General features: G+C 32.9%; 1 protein-coding gene across 1 annotated transcript; it reads right to left on the bottom strand.

The window, feature by feature from the left end:
* Positions 1–26,601, bottom strand: LOC127711109 (uncharacterized). The gene is made up of 8 exons (XM_052217057.1): positions 25,606–26,601; positions 23,974–24,100; positions 11,417–11,524; positions 10,883–10,927; positions 10,441–10,533; positions 9,611–9,712; positions 7,692–8,801; positions 1–2,728 (listed from the first exon to the last, which is right to left on the bottom strand). The coding sequence occupies exons 1-8, from the start codon at positions 25,999–26,001 to the stop codon at positions 2,241–2,243; spliced, it is 2,469 nt and encodes an 822-aa protein (XP_052073017.1). The 5' UTR covers positions 26,002–26,601; the 3' UTR covers positions 1–2,240.

Raw genomic sequence — 26,601 nt, 5'->3', positions numbered from 1 at the left:
TAAACTTTTAGCTATTTATTGAAAGTAGAATACTTTTGTTACATAAAAATGAAAAAAAAAATATGGGTTGTTTTAGACAATACAATGCACATGCACAAGGTACTTGCATCATTAATTCATGCAAAATTACAGAAATCTTTACAATTTTAGCTTTTGTGCTAATTTTTAGACAATTTTTGTCTAAAATGGAACTTGCCGCACTTGTGTTCAGTCTTAATATTTAGATATATGTTATATTTGATGATAATGCATAACATATATAAGGGTTGAGACTGAACACGATGCGGCCACTTACATTTTAGACACAAAAAAAAAACATCTGAAAAGTGACGTTTTATGGCATATTTGATAGATTTTCTATATTAATCTTGAATTTGAGCGTCTTTAATCAACAAATCAGTTCAAATATTTTACATAAATTATTGAATCGACTGAAGTAGACACTTAAGTGTTTAAAAAATGTCTAAAATCTTTCATCAGATGTACTTCAATTTTAGGCCAAAATAAGCCCTTACCGGACCTCTTCCTTGGGATGCGTGATATAATTTAAAATAATTCTGTTACTAAAAATTCATCAAATGATCGATGGTATTTGCATACAACTTTTTAGTAAAAATACATTAATCTCATTATAATTATACAATCTCCCATCTGTATGGGAGATTGATAATTATAAGGAGTTATAAAACGTTGTTGTCATAAAAATCAACGTAATCCTTGTTAAATCAAATATAAAATTAAATTAAAACAGTAAATGTCTACAAAAAATCAACACATCTATGTACCGATATACTATACAATTATTCACTATATATACCACTTTTTACACTATGTTCACTTTTTACACTATGTTCACTTTTTACACAATTTTGCACACAAAGTGTCTATATATATGCATACACCCCTATAAAGAACATCCTCGTTTATTCGGATGTCCTTTGTCCTTGCCTTTTTTTCCTTTATTGTGTGTGAACCTGTCAGTTAATGTTATCAACCATGGCCCATTCAGGTTCCCTGTATATATATGTAGCACACTTTTAATAAGATTTTATTTGAGAAGACGGATGTATCTAAATTGTCCTCTTTTTTCATTCAATAGTTTGCATGCCTCAGATAAAATGCTCGCAAGTATATCGGAAACCTGTGGGGAAAATAATAAAATGCATTATGATTTTCCTAACTTACTATCATTACTGAATGTGTTTCCAACAAAGTCCAAAAAATGCTATATACAGTACAATACACAATAAAAATGAGCTGCTAATAGATATATACACTTTAAGTTAAAACTTAAAATAATCATACAACATTCATTAAAGTCCAGTCAAATGAGATAAATTACATTCTTTATACCAAAGCTAAAATCATCATCAAAAAGTCACACAAAACTCTTTCAAAACATCATTAAGAACTCATGGATTAATGAGTTGATAATATTAATATATTTACATGATCTCTTAAATAACTAAAGAACGTGCATTTAAAGCGATTTGTTATCTCCTTCACTGGTAGAAAATAAATGAAGTACTACATAAAATTCGTGTGATAATCTAGTCTTTCAAATGTTTAAAGTCTCAACGCTTTTGAAGACAATTGAAACATAGCAAGGGTTACGCTGAACATTTGACATTCAAGGTTTGATGTAAAGAAGGCCATTTATAGTTAAATGACATATAAGGAAAATACATAGTTTGATTATTTTAGTTTTTTAAGAATGAAGGTAAGGTTTGTTGATTTCTATGAAGGTGCATTTAAATTTTGAAACATAGAATAAAACAATTGCCATCCATAAAAGCATTGTTTTTTAATCTTCACAATTCATATACAATTAAATGAATTACCATGAGGCTCTTTTGAATTTACTTCTATGTTGTAAGGAGCCAAAAAACTCATCTGGTTTTATTTAGCCTTTTTTGTCAAAAGTAATCGAAAGAAAAAAATGCATTTCGTCATGTTTATTAAAAGCATGTATCTGAATAAATATACTTTTATATGCATTTACTAACTATTTGCTCTTTTGACTATGAATGTTTTTCTTAAATGAATTGCTGTTTATTTCATATTTAGCGCTGTCATATAAAGCAACAAACAAAAAAAAACAAAAAACAATTGAAGTTAATCACGAGTTCAAACCAATCTATTTTTTCGCAGCTGATGGTAATTTCTTGACCGATTTTATGGATGCAAATAAATTCTAACTACTTGTATTAAATGATTCCTGTTTACTTGAATCAATGGATTCAAATTAAGCCTAACTTTTCTAGCAAAGTAGCCATAGGAGTCACTATGCATCCACCCCCAGGATAATCGGCTATTGCCATTCCTAGGCAACCGGATTCAATGTATCCGTCTGTTATATAAACACAGGCACCTGAATCTCCTTGTTGAAATGGTATGTTGCTAACTGCTAGTTGATTATAAAATCGTAATGTTCTTTGTGACTTTACTTCTTCTTCACGCGCTGCACATACAATAGCACGCACTTGCATGTGAACGGGTATATCGACTTGATTTGGAAGATTTTCAGTAATGCAATTTGCAAGATTGTTCGACGCAGACTGTAATTTTTCTCGTTCAATTACCCATTCAGGTACTTTAATTACTGTCACAGTGTTACTAGAACTATTAAAATCTGAAACGGCACCTGCGCAAACAACTTCAACATTCCTTCCAGGTAAACCTTGAAATGACTTTATGTAACCATCATGCAAATTACAAGATTGTAACCCTGTAAAAATAAATATATAACTTAATATACATCTTCCTCATGCAAAGCTCTGATTCCTTGTCCGGTTTTGGCCATAATTTTGTCATTTAAAGTTTTGATGTGGTTTTATCAGCTTTTTGATTTTGAACAAGTTTTGGATTTTCAAATATTTTGGCCTCGAGCATCACTGAAGAGACGTTTATTGTTAAAATGCGCGTCTAGTTCAGTAAAATTGGTACCGTTAATGTTATTATGAAACATTCGTTATATTTTGATTGAACATTACAATTATAACTTGAAACCGAATTTATCAACCATGCATGCAGTTGAATATAAAAATGAAGAGATGTGGTATGAATGCCAATGAGAAAACTATCCACTAGATTTACAATGAAGTGGTTGTAAACAAATATATGCATATCCTTTATTGAATATAAGTTGTATGTGTCCATATGACCATGGTAATGTTCCACGTGTAGCAACCATCACATCATCGCATTTTTGCTGTATAATAGCAAGATTTATACTCTTTAAGATGTAACATATCTTCAGACTTAATCTTTCAGGTGTAATTTATTGATAATATATGAAGTTTTTACTGTTTATATCAGTTTGTATAATAACGACTAATACTCGTCAACACAAAAAATTCAAAACTATATAAAAAAAGAAGTTGTGGCATGTTTTCCATCAAAACGACTTTCCGCTATTGTCCATAGAACGAAGATGTAAACATTTACAGGGCACTGTACGGCATTCAACAATGAGTAAAACCCATACCTTATAGTCGGCTATAAAAGGCCCCGGCATAACAAAACGTGAAACATTAAAAAAAAAATAAGACAACGCACGGCCTGATTTATGCTAATAAAAGAAACAGTTTCAGTGTCCCCTGCGTTGCACATAATTTATCTGACTAAGGACAATAACTAAAAAAAATATTTCTAAGGGGCATAACTCTTTTGAAAAAAGTTGAACGACACTGATGTTTGAACTTGTCCGAGACATTGCTGAAATTAATCTTGATATAAGTTTGATAAAAATCTGGCAAAAATTGTACACAATGTTATGAGAGCGCTTACAAATGCAATTTTTCATATAATTAATATTTCCAGGGAGCACAACTTTTAAAATCAGTTGATCGGCATTGAATTTCGAACTTGTCCGAGACATTGCTGATATAAACCTCTGGTATAAGTTAAATTACAATCCGGCAAGAATGGTACACGTGAGAGCCCTTACAATACAATTTAAAATATAATTAATATTTCCAAGGGACATTACTCCTTTAAAAATAGTTGATCTGCACTTGTTTTTGAACTTGTTCAAGACATTGCTGTTATAAGCCTTTGAAATATGATTGATCAAAATCTGGTGAGAATTGTTTACATGAGAGCACTATCAATACCGCGAGGACAGACAGTATTTCTATGCTCCCCGCAACGCGTTGCGCGGGGGATAAAAAAAATGAATAACAAAATGAGGACAGCAACCAACGTCAGCTGGGACAGTATGATTGGCTTTGATTTCTATTTAGATAGAAATCAGTTTGTATAAAAAGAACTGTCTATAGTATTCTTTAGATGTTAAATTGTAAGAACAAAATGTTTTTCAAAATACATTGGCCATAATTTTGTCATTTAAAGTTTTGATGTGGTTTTATCAGCTTTTTGATTTTGAACAAGTTTTGGATTTTCAAATATTTTGGCCTCGAGCATCACTGAAGAGACATTTATTGTTAAAATGCGTGCCTAGTTCAGTAAAATTGGTACCGTTAATGTCATTATGAAACATTCGTTATATTTTGATTGACCATTTTACAATTATAACTTGAACATGTTGAAACCGAATTTATCAACCATGCATGCAGTTAAATATAAAAATGAAGAGATGTGGTATGAATGCCAATGAGAAAACTATCCACTAGATTTACAATGAAGTGGTTGTTAACAAATATATGCATATCCTTTATTGAATATAAGTTGTATGTGTCCATATGACCATGGTAATGTTCCACGTGTAGCAACCATCACATCATCGCATTTTTGCTGTATAATAGCAAGTTTTATACTCTTTAAGATGTAACATATCTTCAGACTTAATCTTTCAGGTGTAATTTATTGATAATATATGAAGTTTTTACTGTTTATATCAGTTTGTATAATAACGACTAATACTCGTCAACACAAAAAATTCAAAACTATATAAAAAAAGAAGTTGTGGCATGATTTCCATCAAAACGACTTTCCGCCATTGTCCATAGAACGAAGATGTAAACATTTACAGGGCACTGTATAAAAGAAACAGTTTCAGTGTCCCCTGCGTTGCACATAATTTATCTGACTAAGGACAATAACTAAAAAAATATTTCTAAGGGGCATAACTCTTTTGAAAAAAGTTGAACGACACTGATGTTCGAACTTGTCCGAGACATTGCTGAAATTAATCTTGATATAAGTTTGATAAAAATCTGGCAAAAATTGTACACAATGTTATGAGAGCGCTTACAAATGCAATTTTTCATATAATTAATATTTCCAGGGAGCACAACTTTTAAAATCAGTTGATCAGCATTGAATTTCGAACTTGTCCGAGACATTGCTGATATAAACCTCTGGTATAAGTTAAATTACAATCCGGCAAGAATGGTACACGTGAGAGCCCTTACAATACAATTTAAAATATAATTAATATTTCCAAGGGACATTACTCCTTTAAAAATAGTTGATCTGCACTTGTTTTTGAACTTGTTCAAGACATTGCTGTTATACGCCTTTGAAATATGTTTGATCAAAATCTGGTGAGAATTGTTTACATGAGAGCACTATCAATACCGCGAGGACAGACAGTATTTCTATGCTCCCCGCAACGCGTTGCGCGGGGGATAAAAAAAATGAAAAACAAAATGAGGACAGCAACCAACGTCAGCTGGGACAGTATGATTGGCTTTGATTTCTATTTAGATAGAAATCAGTTTGTATAAAATAAGAACTGTCTATAGTATTCTTTAGATGTTAAATTGTAAGAACAAAATGTTTTTCAAAATACATTGGCCATAATTTTGTCATTTAAAGTTTTGATGTGGTTTTATCAGCTTTTTGATTTTGAACAAGTTTTGGATTTTCAAATATTTTGGCCTCGAGCATCACTGAAGAGACATTTATTGTTAAAATGCGCGTCTAGTTCAGTAAAATTGGTACCGTTAATGTTATTATGAAACATTCGTTATATTTTGATTGACCATATTAAAATTATAACTTGAAACCGAATTTATCAACCATGCATGCAGTTAAATATAAAAATGAAGGGATGTGGTATGAATGCCAATGAGAAAACTATCCACTAGATTTACAATGAAGTGGTTGTAAACAAATATATGCATATCCTTTATTGAATATAAGTTGTATGTGTCCATATGACCATGGTATTGTCCACGTGTAGCAACCATCACATCATCGCATTTTTGCTGTATAATAGCAAGATTTATACTCTTTAAGATGTAACATATCTTCAGACTTAATCTTTCAGGTGTAGTTTATTGATAATATATGAAGTTTTTACTGTTTATATCAGTTTGTATAATAACGACTAATACTCGTCAACACAAAAAATTCAAAACTATATAAAAAAAGAAGTTGTGGCATGTTTTCCATCAAAACGACTTTCCGCCATTGTCCATAGAACGAAGATGTAAACATTTACAGGGCACTGTACGGCATTCAACAATGAGTAAAACCCATACCTTATAGTCGGCTATAAAAGGCCCCGGCATAACAAAACGTGAAACATTAAAAAAAAAATAAGACAACGCACGGCCTGATTTATGCTAATAAAGAAAACAGTTTCAGTGTCCCCTGCGTTGCACATAATTTATCTGACTAAGGACAATAACTAAAAAAAATATTTCTAAGGGGCATAACTCTTTTGAAAAAAGTTGAACGACACTGATGTTCGAACTTGTCCGAGACATTGCTGAAATTAATCTTGATATAAGTTTGATAAAAATCTGGCAAAAATTGTACACAATGTTATGAGAGCGCTTACAAATGCAATTTTTCATATAATTAATATTTCCAGGGAGCACAACTTTTAAAATCAGTTGATCGGCATTGAATTTCGAACTTGTCCGAGACATTGCTGATATAAACCTCTGGTATAAGTTAAATTACAATCCGGCAAGAATGGTACACGTGAGAGCCCTTACAATACAATTTAAAATATAATTAATATTTCCAAGGGACATTACTCCTTTAAAAATAGTTGATCTGCACTTGTTTTTGAACTTGTTCAAGACATTGCTGTTATAAGCCTTTGAAATATGTTTGATCAAAATCTGGTGAGAATTGTTTACATGAGAGCACTATCAATACCGCGAGGACAGTTAGTATATTTATGCTCCCCGCAACGCGTCGCGCGGGGGACAAAAAAATGAAAAACAAAATGAGGACAGCAACCAACGTCAGCTGGGACAGTATGATTGGCTTTGTATAAAATAAGAACTGTCTATAGTATTCTTTAGATGTTAAATTGTAAGAACAAAATGTTTTCAAAATACATGTACTAACTGCCAGATTTTCTTACGAGTACAAGTCAAGGAAATACCCGACCCAATGATTGAATAACAACAGCATAACTTTTATCAACTTTTTATAAGTTGTTGTCAGTTTGGGTGGTAAAATTCAAATCATATAAAATAATATCCGGAACATTTGATTATCAGTAATAATGAAATAAATAGAGAACGATGAAAATAAGTTTATTACGATATCTAGATATTTATCGAAATTTGATGTTTTAATTTTTTTAATTGTCGTGGCACAACAATATCACTTCGTCATTATAGGGTAGTTAAGAAAATATTAAACCTCTTGAAACTGAAGTTTTATCAGAAGAAAAGGGAGCAGACAAATGACGATCATCATATGGTTATAATACTGGTCATATTCCCTCATTGAATTTATTTAAACCTTATTTGTAATCTTACCCAATTCCCTATAATGGATTTTCCTTTTTCCTTTTGTGTTAACGTAGTCTTGTTCTGAAACACATATCCCATTGTCGAGTTCTATAACGGCTACATCTGTACTTGTTTCTCGTGGGTTGTCATGAGTAAAACTATGATTTACAACCCTTCCACAATGCAATGTCTCATTTAACATTCTATCGCCAGTTTCGAAATGAACACTCTCCGGCTGCATATGGTGTTTATGTCCTGCTGAAAGCAGGGTATTCCAGTCCAGCATTGCATGAGCACACGTAAGAAGCGCCTGTCTTCCATAAAAAAGACAAAAACCTCCTAATGTACCACTGACCTTTAAATTGGTTACAGAGTCGCCTATTCTTATCTTTTGTGAACAGAACCTAGGAAATCCTTCAATGACATCCGTTGGTATACCCTGTAAATCACTAGGGAAATGTTTTTCGCCAATTGGAATAGCACCTTTTACATAGCAATACAGTTGAATACAGGAACTTACAAGGAATTTGGGCTTATCTTGAAAATTAATGGATTTTATTTCAGATGGACAAATAAGAGCTAGTCGTCTATGGTTGTTGAAAAGCTTTTCTGCCAATGGACCTGGAATGTGACACTGAATATTTAGATCTCTTCCTAACAATTTAGTTCTTTCCTCAGAAATAGCGCTCGCTTCTTTGAATATTTCACAATGATACACAATCTGTTTAACTGGTATTCCAGAAAAGTTATTTACAATTTCCTTGATAAGTTTAGGTACCATGACAATGATAGTGACATTCATAGAACAAAACCAAGAGCAAAGTTTCGTTTTTCGTCTAAAGCACTTGCATAAAGAGGCTAACCAAATATCATACACGGGTAAATTAACGCATTCAAGAAAACTTCTGGCAATATGCCAGCCGACAAATCTTGCTGTTTCTACATCATTATTTCTAATGGATGAATATAGTGCATTTACTAAGATACGATTTTCAATGGCGTAACTTGGAATGTGGTTGAGAAAGTATTGACATAACAAGGATTTCTTTTTTTTAACGTAATTAAGAAATGTTTCATTGGCTTTCACGAGAAAAGTGGTCTTTGTTTCTCTCCATTGATTCATGTCCCCTTTGCATCCTGAAAATAAATCGTATATTAAAAAAACTCATCAAAGATACCAGGCTTATAATTTTGTACGACTTTAAAAGACTCACCAGTGACGATCGAATAAAAACGATTAAAAGGCCACATAAAATAAATATTTCAGACAATGATTATATGCGATAGAAGTGAATTAGTTTGAATTCAAAGCTGAATACTTGCAGTAAATAAAAAAAAATATATGTTATTGTATTAGCCCAGCAGGTTTTTCAAACCTTAACAATGAAGTTTTGTTAAAAATGTGTTATATACTCGTTCAGTCTAATTAGTTCCAAACAAAACTTTTATTTATCTCAATATCAACAGTGTCATGATTACGATCGTGATTGCAACTTTACCATTAAGAACCCTTTGTTTAAAAGGTGTCATACCATCAATTAACTCACTCCAATTTAGAACGGATATAAAAGTAGCCCTTCCCTGACAAAAAAATTTTGCTTTTGACGTCAAGTTTACTTAGACTAACCAACAAATTTCCTGGTAATTAAATATCATTTTTGTCTTTATCTATTGTGATATTTCACTAGGACTTGGTTCGCATTGTAAGATGATGTACATAAAAAGACAAGCTACCCTGTCGCCGCACCAGGTCTTTCTCCGTTTGAATTTCATGCGATTGTCGTAGTAGTTATCTTGGTTTGTCAATTCAAAATTGATTTCGAACATCGATAAACTAGTGTTGCCTACTATTAAACCATCATTATCACGACAATATCTTGAATCGGCCATCGAAATCCGACAAGATTTGTGTTAACTAGAAATTTTAGAATATGCTAACATCTTACCTTTAAATTCTTTCACTGATATTCTACATTCTCTTTTTAGCCGTGAATCGACAATGCAGTCCACGGCAATATTATCGCATACTATATTTAGTTGGAAAAATCCTTTAAAAAAAGCAAATGATAATTCAAAATGAATTGAATGTATGAAAAGCAATATCAATGTTGAAATAAATGACATAATGACATATACCCTCGTCCCTTAGTCTCGGGTGGATTATCAACAAATGGCAATCATATCATATTTCCTTATCTATATCATTTTCTATTTTCGGTTTAAATTCTGAAGCATTTACCCGTTTTTGATCTCCTTTGAAATAGTTAAAGGTAGTGTAAAAGTCGATTTAAAACTAACTAAGACTATTTCTTTCAGATGTCACAGTTTTATTTATTTATTCGTTAAAAGTCCAATTAGTAGTAAGACATTATAAGTTATATGGTTCGCTACTGACCCCCTACGGATCCATAGAGGGTAAGTAAAATCCAAAGGGGGTGAGGCCGAAGGCCGAAACTCCTATGGATTTTATTCACCCTCTATGGTCCGTAGGGGGTCAGTAGTGAACCGTATAACGAATTTATCGCACGCGGGACTGTTTCTGCTGCGTTTTGTAGAAAAATAAACAACGAAACACAACACCATTAATAGATGACGTCACCATTAACAGTAGACATGACGTCATGAACCCCCTATGAAATTTACTAACACCCTACGGATCCATAGGGGTCACCACGTGACGGCGTTAAACCAATCACAACGTGATAATTTACTCGCGGTGCGATAATTACCGATATTCGGATCTCAACACTAAGCAAACTGTTAAAACGTGTTCTACCTTCATTCTTGACTCCTTGATATCCTTGTATTTCAATGTCATCATTAACAGTTGTCGATTTAGTATCTGAGATGCTCGGTGTTATATTGTAAGCTGAAAATATAGTTTCTTAATTAAAAGATTAGAATATTAAAAAATTCTAATATGAACATGATGAAAGCGTACGATATTCTTCGCATATTTTACATTAAACTTGCATCGTGTTAAAAGTAAAAAAAGTATATTTATCTCATGTTTTCGTCTTTAAAATTAATTTACGGACAACAGTCTTCCACAACCGTTTATCTTGCTGCACGAAACTCTTCACCTAGATTAGAAAAAGAATTTTCATGTAACAATTTTATAATTTTTTTTTGCTTGAACTGATCGAAATGTGGCGTACTCAGCTTAATACAGTAGTAAAAATACTTTGAATACATTGTTTACAAATTAAGATATTTACATATACGAGAGGTTTTCTTTCCACCAGTAAGTTTCAATCTCTTTTCTGAAATGAATTATAGTTACCAATAAATTATACAATACATTCAATAAATACAGTATAAATGCGAAAAAAGTAAATTTCAAACCAATAGATATACATGCATCAACTATAAATAATCATATTAAAAGTAAACATTTCTGTACTTCTATCGATTTCAAGTTAAATGAATTGACTTGAACTATTGAACACTGTTCTGGAAAGGATTCTAATATGGGTTTCCTGAAAAAATCTTTTTAAAACACGGTTCCTTCTCATTGGTTTTGTCACGTTCGTGTAAGGATTTTTTGGCATGGATTATGAAAATGACTCTTTTCTATTATTCACAATTTCATGTAAGCTTTTTAATTTTTATTTAACATTTTTACTTTCTAACAACTTGAATTTATTGAATTGAATCGATAAAGTCAGGCTTTGACCAGTATATAATCTAGATGTTTGCTTTCATCGTTTTAGTATTGAAATAAAATAATTAAATTAGAGTCGATATTTCACCTCTAATATTGCTTCCAGTCTCATTCGGATCTTTCAAGACTCCTGTGTCATCTGATGACTTAATCTTTGATCTTTTGGCGGATTTAATTCGTCGTTGATAAATAGTTCCTGTTTCACAAAGTAAAATGCAAATATGTATTAGTATCGGAAATCCAACATAGAGACGTTAAATCGTTGTTGCAAAAACGCTGTTACCAAAAAACTATTATACAGTACTTGAACAAATAAAGGCAAAGTTGCAAACAGTAAATTACTTATATTACCCTGCATTTGAAAGAATCATTGATAAATTTATTATTAAATCGAGAAAGTACGTTCCGCCTTTTATCCTGAATATGATTGCCATATAAGCGGGAGGTTTTGGCTAGCCATAAAACCAGGTTCAACCCACCGTTATTTCTTAAAATGTCCTGTACCAAGTCAGGAATATGGCAGTTGTTATCAAATAGTCCGTTTCTATGTATGTTGGCGTTTGTGTTTGTTGCAGTTCAGTGTTTCTGTTGTTCTGTTGTTTTCCTCTTATAGCTGATGTGTTTCCCTCGGTTTTAGTTTGTAACCAGGATTTGTTTTCTCTTAATCGATTTATGACTTTTGAACAGCGGTATACTACTGTAGCCTTTAGTTAAGTAAATAAATATTTGTATGTCCTAAGGGACTGGTCATTTTCTTTCATTTAGGAGGGGGGTGGGGGGAGAAACATCTGAATTACTCTTATTTGTTTAAAGTCCCCACCTTTAAGAAGGAAAATAAATTCAAGATCCCCTCCCAAAGACATGAAAATTTCAACCCGACACGTTTTAATACTTTCATTCCTTACAACAAAAAGCACATGCATACAATTTCAATTTATATTATTATTATTCAATATGATAATAAGTTTCATAAAAATTTGGCAAGAATTGAAGAAATGAGAGCGCTAAAATTGCGATTTTCCATATAATTAATGACTCCAAGGGGCATAACCCTTTTAAATATAATTGATCGGCACTGATTGTCGAACTCGTCCAAGACATTGCTGATATACACCTACGATATAAATTTCATAAAAATCTGGCAAGAATTGTACACAAAAGAGCGCTAACAAGACGGGACGGACGGACGGACGTCCGGTATTTCTATGTTCCCCGCAACGAGTTGCGCGGGGGACAAACATAGTGCATCAGTATTGGATATAAAGCTTTAAATGGGGAAGTTATATGTCACTACAGGAAACTTTATTTAGATATGCCTGTTATGGTCTAATTGACATTTACCACACCTTTATTCAATTTCAGCACATTGTTCCTATCCTTTATCAAAGAAGTTCGTAAATTAAGTTCAGATAAAAATAATGTCCTGGAAGAACATGTAGACATGAAAAGGCGATTTTTTTTATGTCTTTTCTGCCAAATAATGTATTCCTTTATTGTGCGGGGGAACATTGGGTGTAGGTCACCTGAATCCATATCGCCAGGTCATAAGGGAAAATTATTTTCATTAATACATATTAAAAATGCCACTCTTGACTTCTAGATATCATCTTGAAACATTCAAATACATGTTCAATCTTGATGAGTTTTGCAATGAATCATGTAAAGAAACAATTAATATTATCAGCGTTTTTTATAATATGGAAAGGGGTACAATATAAGGAAAACCCTCGCGAAAAACCTGCAAAAACTGAAAGACGCAACCGGTATTTATATCATTTATTTATTTCATTACCTTACGAACTTTTCATTATAAATTTATTCTACTAGGACAATATACATGATATATACTGCAGCTGTGCTATTTGCGCAATCAAATTGCATTGACCGTATATTCATTTGTGATATACAGTCACTGACCGTATATCGCCTTGTTTATGACGTTGACAATGCGTTTTCGTAGAGTTTTATTTATGACGTCAATAAACAGTACAGGTTCGCGGAAATTGTACGTCGTCCGCTCCACATTAAAATATGATGTTTTTGACCCTAAATATTTCGTTTGGAACAGGTATAGGAGTTGCAGTCACTACTGGAACAATGCCCCGTAGATTGGCCGTTAAAAAATCCGTAAAAATGCTGGTGATTTTTACAGTGTTTGTCACGGTTAATTTACGGTGGGCCGTGAAACTTATCCGTGACAATGCCATGGAATGACTGTCGTGAAAAGGCTGTGAAAAGTTTGTGAAAAGGCCGTGAAGAGGTGCCACCTGAAAACTTGGGTGAAAAGACCGTAGAAACCCTGTGAAAAAAAAATGTACACCGTGAAAAAGTCGTGATAATGCATTATGTGCCCATTGTGAAAAGACCGTAAAATGTAGATATAGTACAGTATATGCCTTTATTTGTCGTGGAAAGGCCGTGAAAAGGTGCCAGCTGAAAACTTGGGTAAAGAGACCGTAGAAACCCTGTGAAAAACAAAAATGTACACCGTGAAAAAGTCGTGATAAATTATGTGCCCATTGTGAAAAGACCGTGAAATGTACATGTAATACTGTGATAAACAGCCATTCACTGATTGTGAAAACTCCTGTAAAATGTTAAATGTATTTTTCAGGCCATAATTTAACAAAACATTTAAATGCTGTTTCAATCAAGTGAAGTGAAATGCCTGAAAACCTAGTGTAAACATCTACAGTCAACTTATTTAAGTACAATGCAAGTGAGACTATGAAAAACCATATTAATATGCTGTATTTTTTTTTAGTAATAATTGTGACAAAGAATAAAAATATTAATTTTAATAGAACTGTAGTAATTATGTAAAGAAAACATAAAAGCACACAAATGTCAATGTGATTAAGTAGCTTAAGTCAGCTGTGACATGTATTGTAGAAATTTTGTACATCTCTTGGTTCTGATTTTACCACTTCAGCAATATTTGTCTAATGTAATCCTTCACTTCACTGCCCATTTGAATAACTATTCCAGAAAAAACATTTATAGAATTTCCTGTGAATTCCCAGGAAATACTTTTAACTGAAAAGCTCTTCTTTCCAACTGGATTCCTGAACTATTTTATATAAAGACTGCTATATCCTTTTGCTCTTCATTCCTAGAATAAATAAAGAAACATTACATATATTATACATGTATATAAAAAAACTATTTATATATTCAAATTAATTTTTGGCATTTATGTACATACATGTACTTAAAACAGCTACAATATTATTCCATGCAATACAGGACTTCACGGTTAATGACCCATATTGAATAGGGGGCAGATGTTCATACTGGAGGTGAAAATGGTATGAAAAGTACTAAAAAACATCATTGAAACAGAACAGCCACTTAAAGATTTTTTTAAAGATTAAAGACACTTTTAAGACAGACTATTAAAATTAAATGTTTCTTTGAAGTAATGATATGTATGGCTAAAGCCAAACTTGTCTAGACTAAGTGGCCGTAATGAGTCACAGCTATTTATTTTACAGGGGGCCAGGGGCGTAGCAACTTTTACTGCAGGCACATTCGCCATACCAATTATTTTTTAAACACCTCATTGTCATACCAATTATTCTTATGATATGGCACAAACTCTTCAAGAAAGGACATTTTGCCGTACAAATATTAAATACTTTCCCTGCTACGCCTCTGATTAATCCCTTTTGAACTCTGTGTCCCGACGGCCAAGTCAGAAAATACTTAAATAGCTCCCAACACATTCAAAGGGGGTTACGCCTCTGATTATCAGAGTGAACTCCATTTCAGAGATACTTATTGCTATTATAATCATTTCCAATTATCTATGTCTATGTCTACGTAGTGTACTGTACATAAATGTCATTTTTTTATGTGGCCAGTGTGGGGAAAAAGGACCCCCTTTTTTCCCCAAATACATAAACAAAACAAAACCGTAATCGTATTTAAAGGATCCGGTAAGTCTTAGAAAACATTAACCGAAATGATTAAAGGAATCAAGTGCAACAGACTCAAATATAAGTGAATATATCACATGCATGTTTGCGCGGTTTTTGCAAATTCAGTGAAAATCAGTTCAATGGAAATGCTCACAAACGTCATCAACATTTTGGTGATATGATGCATAAAAGAATAAAATATTAATAACTTAACTTACCTCAAACTTGCTGTCACTCGTCTTGCATCTATAAAGTAAATATTAATTGACCTTCGGCGTCTTTCAAATTTCCAACCTTGCGGAAATGTTACAATTACTCTAAAAGAAACACGAATCCGGATACGGTCTGATATTCCGGGAAGTTCTCGTTTTTACATGTTTCGGTTCCAATTAAAATTAATGTTTACATTGTTTATAATAATGTACAGACGAGAAGCAAAATACTTTTCTTTAAATACAAAATATTTATTGGCACAAAGTCATTAATTATAACAATGAATTGTTCCATTTAAAAGTCAGTCCTGTACAGTAGTATTGCATATAATAATATTTAAACAGACATATATAAAAATGAAAAGTTTATAGGATATTTAGAAAAATGTGAGTGGAAATAATTAGACCATATCACAATAATCACATGGGATGTTTTAAATCTGAATTAGGATAAGAAAAAATTGACATGAAAAAATATCACGGCCTTTTCACTGGTTTCAACAACCAGTGAAAAGGCCGTGAAATTTTTATTAAGCATGAAAGGACAAATTATCACGGCCTTTTCACGGAATATTGAAATTTCATGGTCTTTTTCTAACATCAAATATTTTTCACGGCCTTTAGAAATATTTTTTTTACAAAAGTCACGGGGTATTTTCACGGGGTTTTCACGACCCTGTGATATTTCACAGACATTTCACGGCCTTTTCATGGGCTGTTGTTACAGTAGTGAGTATATAAAGAATAACCATAAAATGTCTTGAAATATGCATTTTATTTGTACTCGGCTCAAAACAGGATAGAAATGCTCGGCAAAGCCTCGTTTTCTACATGTTTTTTAAGCCATATTATTATTCCAGAAAATATTCTAGAAAATATCAAAACATCAATAACTGGCTTAATCATGTTAATATATTAAAATGTTCATTAATTTTGTCTTTATTTGTTTAACAATTATTTGAAACAAGATAAAGAATGATTATTCACTCATCAAATTAGGGGTGCATTGCATTTGCGCCAATTTTTAGAAAATCCAATCTTTCATTTGAGCCACAAGGTTATATTTCATTTGCGCCAAAAAATAAAAACCGCATTTGCGCCATTTTACAGGTAACATGGAATGGAAAAGTTAAAATATTTATTTCTATATTGTGAATAAGATTTTTTTCACAGTATTTCCCCTGGGTAATCAAGTAATTCTTTTACAAAACTGAGGGTCACTTTGTTTTAAAATTATATAGTGCTCACATGTTTGAGGTGTCAAGATGGACATGGTCAATTCAGAGAAAAATAGAGGAAATTAGTTTGTTATTTATGATGACCACACATATAAGTTAACTAATGTTCTGAAAAATGGAGACAAGTTGTTTAGGTGAACCAAAAAAACTTCCAAAGTCAGAATAACAACAGATATGGACAACAACAAAAATACGTAAACTTTGAACGAACACAACCATGGTAATCAGTGGAACTTATCAGTGTATGAGAGAGTCGAAAGATACCAGGGGGACATTCAAACTCATAAGTCGAAAATAAACTGATAACGCCATGGCTAAAATAGAAAAAGACAAACAGACAAACAATAGTACACAAAACACAACATAGAAAACTAAAGACTGAGCAACACGAACCCCACCAAAAACTGATGGTGATCTCAGGTGCTCCGGAAAGGTAAGCAGATCCTGCTCCACAGGTATTGTGTTTTCATAATGGTTTCATGTTGACTAAGTTGTGATGAATAATTTGTATTTTACAAACAAACCTGTGTTTTAAAATTAATATTAAAAGTTTCTTTTGAATAAATCTATTTTTATACTATTTACCTTGGATAAATAAAATATGGGGAACGCGGTGGACATTGGAACTCTGTTCTTTTATTGATTTTGGGACCGGTTTTCAAATTGGTCCACATAGTTCAAAATTAAACTTATTTTGATTTTATCAAAACATGAATTCAAGGGGTTCTTTTATATACTGAATCTGAACATGTATTTAGATTTTTGATTTTGGTCGGTCTAAATCGGAGTCCAAATGATATGCTGAATCTAAACGTGAATTTAGATTTTGGATGTTGGACCATACTAGGTAATAAGTCCAATTTCAAAATTTTCAGCTCTTTGACCACATTCATTCTTTGTCAGTAACCTATGCTGTGTCAAATATTTAATCACAAACCATATCCATAGCTGTATCAAGCTTGAATGTAGTGTCCATACTTGCTCAAACTATCCAGGGCTGGACCTTTGTGTTCGTATCAAGCTGTGCCCATCGGAGCATTTTATTATATACCTGTTTTTGAATTTGTCTTGGAGTTCGGGATTTTTATTATTAAATATTTTTTCTGTTTATTTGCACCGTCAAATCACCAGGATGTAATTTTGATATTACTAGAGGGTTGTTAATTTATACATAAAATATGTGAGGCTTACGAAGAAAATGCTGTATATGTACTTTCACATGTAAGCTGCATTTGTATTCCGGTGAATTTATTTTTGCGAAAATATACTTACCGCGAACATCGTGAAAATAAATACAACGCCAACAAATTTGAATTCATGTTTTGATAAACTCAAAATAAGTTTAATTTTGAACTATGTGGACCAATTTGAAAACCGGTCCCAAACTCAATAAAAGAACAGAGTTCCAATGTCCACCGCGTTCCACATATTTTATTTATCCAAGGTACAAGGGCAATAACTGAAAAACGCACTTTTGTTCTTTAAGACTTTTTATTAAAAAATCTGTAGGGAAATGAAGGCTTCAGAGGAAATGCAATGTGATTTCCATTATAATATATATTTCCAAGAGGCATAACTCGTTAAAAACATTTGATAAGACCTTATTTTCGAATGTGACAAAGACATTGCTGATATAAACCTATGATATAAGTTTCCTAAAATTCTGGCAAGAATTGAATACATGAGAGCGATAACATTGCAATTTTCCATACAATCAATATTTCCAAGGGCATAACTCTTTTAAAAATTATGGATCGGCACTGCTTTTCAAATCCAAGACATGGCTGATATAAACCTATGATTTAAGTTTCATAAATTCCAGCATGAATTGTACATATAAGAGCGCTTACAATGCAATTCTCCATATAAATAATGTTTCCAAGGGCATAACTCTTTTAAAAATAATTGATCGTCACTGATTGTCGAACTCGTCCAAGACATTGCTGATATAAACCTATGATATAAGTTTCATAAAAATCTGGCAAGAATTGAAGACATGAGAGCGCTAACAATGCAATTTTCCATAACAACAATGTTTCTAAGGGGCATAACTCTTTTAAAAATAATTGATCGGCACTGATTTTAGAACTCGTCCAAGACATTGCTAAATTAAACTTAATATATAAGTATCATAAAAGTCTGCCAATAACTGTACACGTGAGAGCACTAACAAGACCGGACGCACAGAAGGACAGACAAGGTTAAAACTTAATGCCCCCTCCGCTACGTCGGGGACATAACTATAACTCTACTTACAATTTCTATCAATTGTGCAATACAGGTCTGAATTTGGATTGTGATTATTTATTTGACATACCATAATTTCTGACACAGAATGAATGTGGTCTAAGTCCTGAAATAATTTACAATTGGGTATTTACCAATTGTGGTCCAATATCCAAATTCTAAATACATGGTTGAAATCACCACAACAAATAACCCTAAGAATAACATTTTTGAAGAAATCAAGCAAAGTTTGATTTTGGACCCTTTGAACCTCAATGTGGACCAATTTTGATAACGGGATCCAAAATCCAAAATCTAAATAAACGGTTAGATTCAGCTTATCAAAGAACCCCATTTTGTTACTGTGTTCAAAATTGAAAATCTTAATACATGCTTAGTTTCAGAATATCAAAGAACCCCAAGAATTCAATTTTTAAATCAAACAAAATTTAATTTTGGACCCTTTGGGCCTTAGTGTGGACTAATTTGAAAGAGGGCCCCAAAATAAAAAAAAATCTAAATACGTGGTTAGTTTTGGCATACCGAGGAACACCAACAGTTCAATATTTGATGAAATCAAACAAAGTTTAATTTTGAACTCTTTGGACCTTAGAATGGATCAATTCAAAAACAGGGCCCAAAATCCAAATTCTGAATACCAGGTTAGATTCAGCATATTAAAGATCCCCACGAATTCAAGACTTTGAATTAAACCCCATTGACATTGGTCAAGAAATAAGCAATTTATTCAAAGTATTACAAACTAATTGTTTTTGGCTTCTTTTTCCCAAACCGTTGGGGTCATATCCCCTAAAATCAATCCCAACCTTCCTTTTGTGGTATAACTGCTTGTGGCACAATTAAATAGCTATCCATAAATTATTGTCAATACACCAGAAAATCCAAGTTTTTTGGCCTCTTTTCGGCCCCTATTATCAAACGGTTGGGCCATGGACCCTAAAATCAATCCCAATCTTCCTTTTGAAGTATGGAACCTTGTGCTTAAATTTCATAGATATCCATACTCTTATAGACAAGTTACTGTCATAAAAAAATATGCTTGTTTTTGTCCATTTTTTGGTCCATAAGTTCAAAACAGCTACGACAATAACCCCCAAAATCAATCCCAAACCTCCTATTGTGGTATGGAACCTTGTGCTAAAATTTTATTAAGATCCATACACTTATACTCTAGTTATTGTCTGTGAACCAGAAAAATGCTTGTTTTTGGCCCCTAATTACAAGAAAGCTACGACAATAACCCCCAAAATCAATACCAACCTTCCTTTTGTGGTATTGAATCTTGAGCGAAAATTTCATAGGGATCCATACACTTATACTTGAGTTTTTGTCAACGAACCAAAATGTCTTCGGACGACGATGCAGACATCGCCATAAAATAATATGAACGTAAAAATTTTGCGGTCGTATAAAAACAGACAACACCGAACGCTCGACTAAATAAACCAAAGGGACGACTGGAAAGCAACGATCATATTCCTGACTTGGTACACGTATTTCCCGAAATAAAATGGTGGGTTAAACCCGGTTTTACAGCTAGCTAAAGTTTTGCTATAACGTTAACGGAAGCAATTGTCCTGCACCAGGTGCACATTTCGACAGTTAATTTCTCTTCAGTGATGCTCGAGGCCAAAATATTTGAAAATCTAAAAACCTCGCAAATAAATAAATTCAAACTTGATCTGTGTAAAACTTTAGTTGTTCATTTCAATTAAAAAATAAAATAACAAAAACACCAAACTCCAAGGAAAATTCAAAATGGAAAGTCCTCTATCAAATGGCAAAATCAAAAGCTCAAACACATCAAACAATTAGAAAACTACTATCATCATTCTGAATTGGTACAAGCATTTCCTTATGAAGAAAAAGGTGGATTAAACCTGGTTTTATAGCTAGCTAAACCTCTCACTTATATGCTAGCAGCTATTATTCTATTATATTGACAACAATGTGTGAGCAATACAATCAGACAATATAGGTAAAAATGTCAAAACCTGTTTTTGAACATTCGAATGTTTATGTTTTTCAATTATAGTGACTGCACAATATATATGTATGTGACTATATACGCTGATTACTGTTTAAATGGGAGTCGATATGCAACGCGTATATTGACATCACAAGCTTTAACACATCAACTGATATATATATATATATATATAAATAACTTATTTCATCTGCACATGTTTGGAAAGTAGCCTTATATATTATGTTCAAGTGATTGGGGATATAGATTGATGAATATATCATTAGAAAGAAGGTAAACATACAACATAGATAAATATATTATTAGAAAGAAAGTTACCATACAACATAAATGTATCTTTATTCATCTGATCCTAACTACCATTTAGATATTTGTCTTTATCACATTTGAACCTATAAACTATTGTATTTCCGGTTATTACTTTCTATATTTACAAGAAAATACTATGATAAGTTGTTCGAGTAAAAATAGTTTTAAAAGTAAAGAGCATAAACACCCAACTCTCACTTCAAGGACAATGTCAATTATTTTGGCCACTTTAATTCGAAAAAAAGCATTATCTGGTATTCACAAGACATTACATGTAGTGTTCAGAGAGCAGCATTCTTATTTTTGAATGTGTTGTCTTCTGATTTGCTTTAGGCCTATACAGCTGTTTGGATTCAATGGAAAGAGTGAAAAACTGCCAAAAATAGTCTTATTTTTAGATGTTGTCATTAATATGTAGAAAGGATCAACAACCTTGCAGAAAACAATATATTGCTAAAAGATGTTTAATATCTTTTTGATAAAGCGTTGCCTTTATTTGTTTTGTGATAAACCTATGTGTAGAACGTAAATCCAAATATGTCAATTTCGACATGTTTCGAAAGTCATAGTGAGATCAAAAACTAGGATTTTAATCTGAAGTATCATTATATCATCAAATGCACTCATCAACAAATTAATGTCTCTTATCACATCTTCCCTGTTAACTGATGAGAATAGCAGTGTGCACTGACTCTAGGATTGTAACGTTGACAACTATCTATGATAAGTTTAAGGCAGATATTGTAGGCAGTAAATTGTGTGTGCCCTTTTTTCTAGTATCATAGATTATCAACTGGATAAAATTAATGCAAGTCGATTCGTTCATTTCTACGTTTAAAAGCAAATAAATAACACTTGATAAATAGTGCGCATCCGAAGCGCTTTCCTGGATCTACCTCTATCTGGAACGATCGAAACCAAAAATTTTAAAGCCAATTGAGTATCTAATATCAATATATAAACCCCAAACACAATACAAATGGCCGTTACTGTAAACAGAAATACAATTATTTCCATATCTGATTGGATATTTTTTGGAAAAGAGAAATATGTCATAAATCTTGAACCCCCAACCTTACGAGGGTTGTCCGTAAAGTTCGTGGACAAGCTGAAGTCTGCGAAAAAATAGCATTTCAGGTAAATTCTTTTTGCATATTTGTAATTCTGAACTATATCCTAGTTCGGTTATATCAATAGTTGTCCAATTTTAAATGCGAAATAATGACACTTACTTCATTTAAATATAATCAATAGGGACCCGGAGCATGGTGAAAATATCACATTACATGCAGGCTGGTGTTTTCATATTTTTGTTATTTTAAATTTCAAAATCCGCCAAAAAATACACGAAACATACATTGTGACGTCGACAATAGTCTTGCCGTTACACCTGCTAAATTTGAATGGTCAAAATTTCGAAATGGCGGAGAAATCTCGATTTGAAGCAATGAATTCAGAATCGGCATCGATTAAAAAAAAGACATTTACGGAAAAGGTGGAGCAGCGGATGGTTATAAAGTTTTGTGTAGACATCGGAAAGACGCCAACAGAAACACACAAATTCTTAAAACAGTCTGAGAAACATAGCAAAGTTAGTCGTTCATTGGAATTCAAGTGGCACGAAAGGTTTGGGGACGGTAGAGACAATTTGGAAGACGAAGAGCGGGAAGGTAGGCCATCTTTCAGGAAATCAGATGCGATAAAATATGAAGTTCTGAACGTAATCAACGTTGACCGGCGACTAACAGTTTGCGAAGTTGCAGACAAAATGTGACATTTCTATAAATAACAGCGCACCACATTTTAGGAAATGATTTACATATGAGTCGAGTATGTGCTAGATGGGTACAGCGACTTCTTACAGCAGAACATTTAACAAAATGGATGGAATTGTCAAATCAATTTATTAAAAAACTTTCTCGTGGTGGCATACGATTTCTAGACAGAATAATTACAACCGATGAAAGCTGGTTTCATTACTACATCAGTGATATTACACCAAGACAATGCACCGGGCACACTCTTCTAAAAACAGATCAAGAAATTGATTTACTTGAATTCGAATGTCTGAAACAACCTCCGTATAGCCCTGACTTAGCGCCAATGGATTTTGCGGTATTCCCGCATATCAAATCTTTTCTCCGTGGACAAGGTTCGACGATTTACCTACACTAAGACAAGAAGTAATGAACATAATCTTAAAAATGAAAACAGAACAGTTTGAGAAAATATTTGATGACTGGTTGAAAAGATGTAAAAACTGTGTTGCTTTGAAAGGAGACTACGTTGAGAAAAGTTAAAATGATGACGTCGTCGAACGTCGGAACGTCGGAAACATTTGTTTGGGTGCTCCGGGAGAGAGTTTCTTATGATTTTTGAATTGATGAAAATACGATTATTTAAGCAGGTACTGAAATAAAATTTTGTACACTTAATCAGTAAATCATGAAATTAGTTTTATACTTGTTTTATTTATTTCGGACGGGTAAATGATATTTTATTGAGATTGTCCTCAAACTTTACGGACAACCCTCGTAAATGACACTGTGAATTAAATAAATGTTGATCTCATGATGTAGTAATTAAAGCAAAGGTATATCACTCTGTTTTGATTTTTATAAATTATTCTTTGATAATGATAAAAGAATGAGACAGTATGTAGTAATTATTGGTAACGATTCCGAAAGATTCACCCAGAATATGTATATTTTACTAAAATATATAAATGAAACCTTCTGTATGTTCTTGACTGGCTGTCTGTTCTTGACTGGCTGTCTGTTCTGACGCCTCCACAGTGGATCTTCTACGTAATATCAACTTTTGTCTTTTGAAATTAACTTGTTTGCTAAGGGAAGATTGCTGAAATAAAATAAACACAATTAGTTAAACTGTATTGTTTTGATTAGAACAAGAAATGATTGTAAAAATATCATGAATATGCTGGTACGATGTCTCCCAAACCTAGTCTCTATAAGTAAAAATCCCTAAAGACATCCCTATTATTCAGTAATTTCATCTTGACCCCTGGGGACGTCTTTTATATCCTGTTTATATTATTTCTGTTCATGTCAAACCAGAAAATATATGGTTTCGGGTAGGGATCTCGACCATTTACAAGATATTTGAACATATTCAAATGACAGGGGGTGGGGATGACACCTTTACTCTTAACCTGTATATCATTCAAATCATCTTAAAATGACAAACTAGTATATATATGGTTCAGGGGCGGGGATCTTCACCACTAACAATATCTTAGAACTTTCTAAAATAGCAGGGGATGGGGGGTAACCCTTGGGGATTCAAAGACTAAATATTTTGTGTAAATTTAAAAAAAAATGGTCAAGGTCAAAGGTCAAGGTTATAAGTGACCATTGTACTTTTGACCTATGTAGACATTATGTTTGAATGGTCATTAAGACCCCTTGTGTCCCCATGTGGCTATCACTAACTGTTTCCAAGTTAAAAACATTTAAAAATGAAAAAAATAAAATTCCCAATCTATAGTAATCCCCTCCCTTCTATTGGCCCCTCAAAGTACTCCTTTATAGACCCGAATGCACAAACAAAACCCTGATTGCCCCACTAGACATATTAGTCTAACATATAGTGGAACATAAGAAAATTTAACTAGCGGTTTAGAAGAGCGGATGCGAACAAGTACAACTTCGAAGTGGCGGGAGAAGATGAAGAAGAGGGAAGAATAATAATAGCTAAATTTACCATTGCAAGCAATAGCGGATAGCCCTATCCAAATTGCCCCTAAACTGCAGCCATTTAGAAAATTTTAAACAGTCAATGCACATGAAGACATTACAACACATCGGCCTGTATATTTTCAAGAATCTCGGATCATTTTTCAATTTTTCATATTTCTACTGTTTCCATGGAAACGGCGGCCATTTAGGAAATTCAAAAGTCCAATGCCACATATGCACATGCTTGTTAACATTTCCACATAAATCCAATCAATTTGGAAGACTTTTAGATTTTTCACATTCTTTCTGTTTTCATGACAACGGAAGCCATCTTGATTATGTCAACCCTTAAATGCACATATGCACATGGTGGTTTACATTATTGTGCATAGTTCCATCAATATTAGTTCATACAATTCCGAGAAAACAGCTGGAAAAAAAAGTGGATGAACAACTAGATTTGCAATTGCAAGCAAGAACGGATGTCAACCTCGTCCCCTATTGCCAGGGTAACGGGAGCAATTTTGTTTCCAAATTCAAACAGCGTATCTACCAAGGCCAGTTAATAGTTGTTAATTATCATAATATTTTGTTTGCAAATTTTCTTAATAAAAGTTATCGGAAGCAAGAAAGACACTATAACAATTGCAGATATTATAACATTACCTCAGTTAGTCTGCTTGCTCCTGTGCAAGACATTTGTCTTTTTATAGTCGTAATCATACTTGTTTCGTCAATCTTTCGTTTTTCTGCATTTTTTAATTTCTCTGTCACCTCGTGTTCTTTATTACACACACGTGCCATTACTGCAATTCCATACTCCAGAGAAGCTTTGTATTCCAGATATGTATTTTCATGCATCGTAGCTTCATCGACATCAGCAAAAATTGTACCACGAATCAATATAAGTTTTTCTATTGTTTTCCAAAGGGCACAGCAATGCTCTAGCAATGTTTTTGAAATTGTAGGATCCATATGACTCACTAAAATTCCAGGTGTTGCCGAAACGGAACAAATGTTTCTTTTACCAATAGGACGTTTTTTATGACGAATACATGGCATTCTTCTCTTACTAAAGAGCTCTGTCCAATTAGAATCGTCTATTAATTCAGTTTCAGAAGGAAACTTATACAAAGGAGGACATTGACAACATCTTCTTGAAGTATCGTACAAATGATAAAGTGTATGCTTATTTTGATTGAGAAACTCTTCTAAGGTTGTTTTTTGTAATTTTAAAGAACTATACCAGAACACTTCTTCACAAAAGTAAAACAACAGGCAGCGTGCGAGTGTAACATCAAGTGCGGATGTTGATAATTTTTGTTTAGCTAAGCAACAACAAAAATCTCCTATCCGAAAAGCATTATGTTTAGCCTTTTTTGGTCCGGATTTGTCGAATAACACTTCTAGTTGCTTTGGATGTATTAGCTGTTCCTGTGGAAGCTTATAATTTCTTGAACATTGGCAACATTTGACCTGATTGTAGCAGAGATGATACAAATCATGCTGGTAGTGATTAATAAAGTCTTGAAATGAGGAATGTCCTGTCAATTTTAAATTCAGCTCTATTAAGTCTGCAAGACCATCTTTTGTATATTGAACAATCAGCAGTGAACTTCTTGCATAATTCTCCCTTTCCTTTGTTTCTATGTTATCAAAATC

Source organism: Mytilus californianus, unplaced genomic scaffold, assembly GCF_021869535.1.
Source record: "Mytilus californianus isolate M0D057914Y unplaced genomic scaffold, xbMytCali1.0.p SCAF_8, whole genome shotgun sequence".
In the NCBI taxonomy this organism is placed as follows: domain Eukaryota; kingdom Metazoa; phylum Mollusca; class Bivalvia; order Mytilida; family Mytilidae; genus Mytilus; species Mytilus californianus.
The sequence above is the reverse complement of the archived record's forward strand: the minus strand, read 5'-3'. Positions and strand labels throughout refer to the sequence as shown.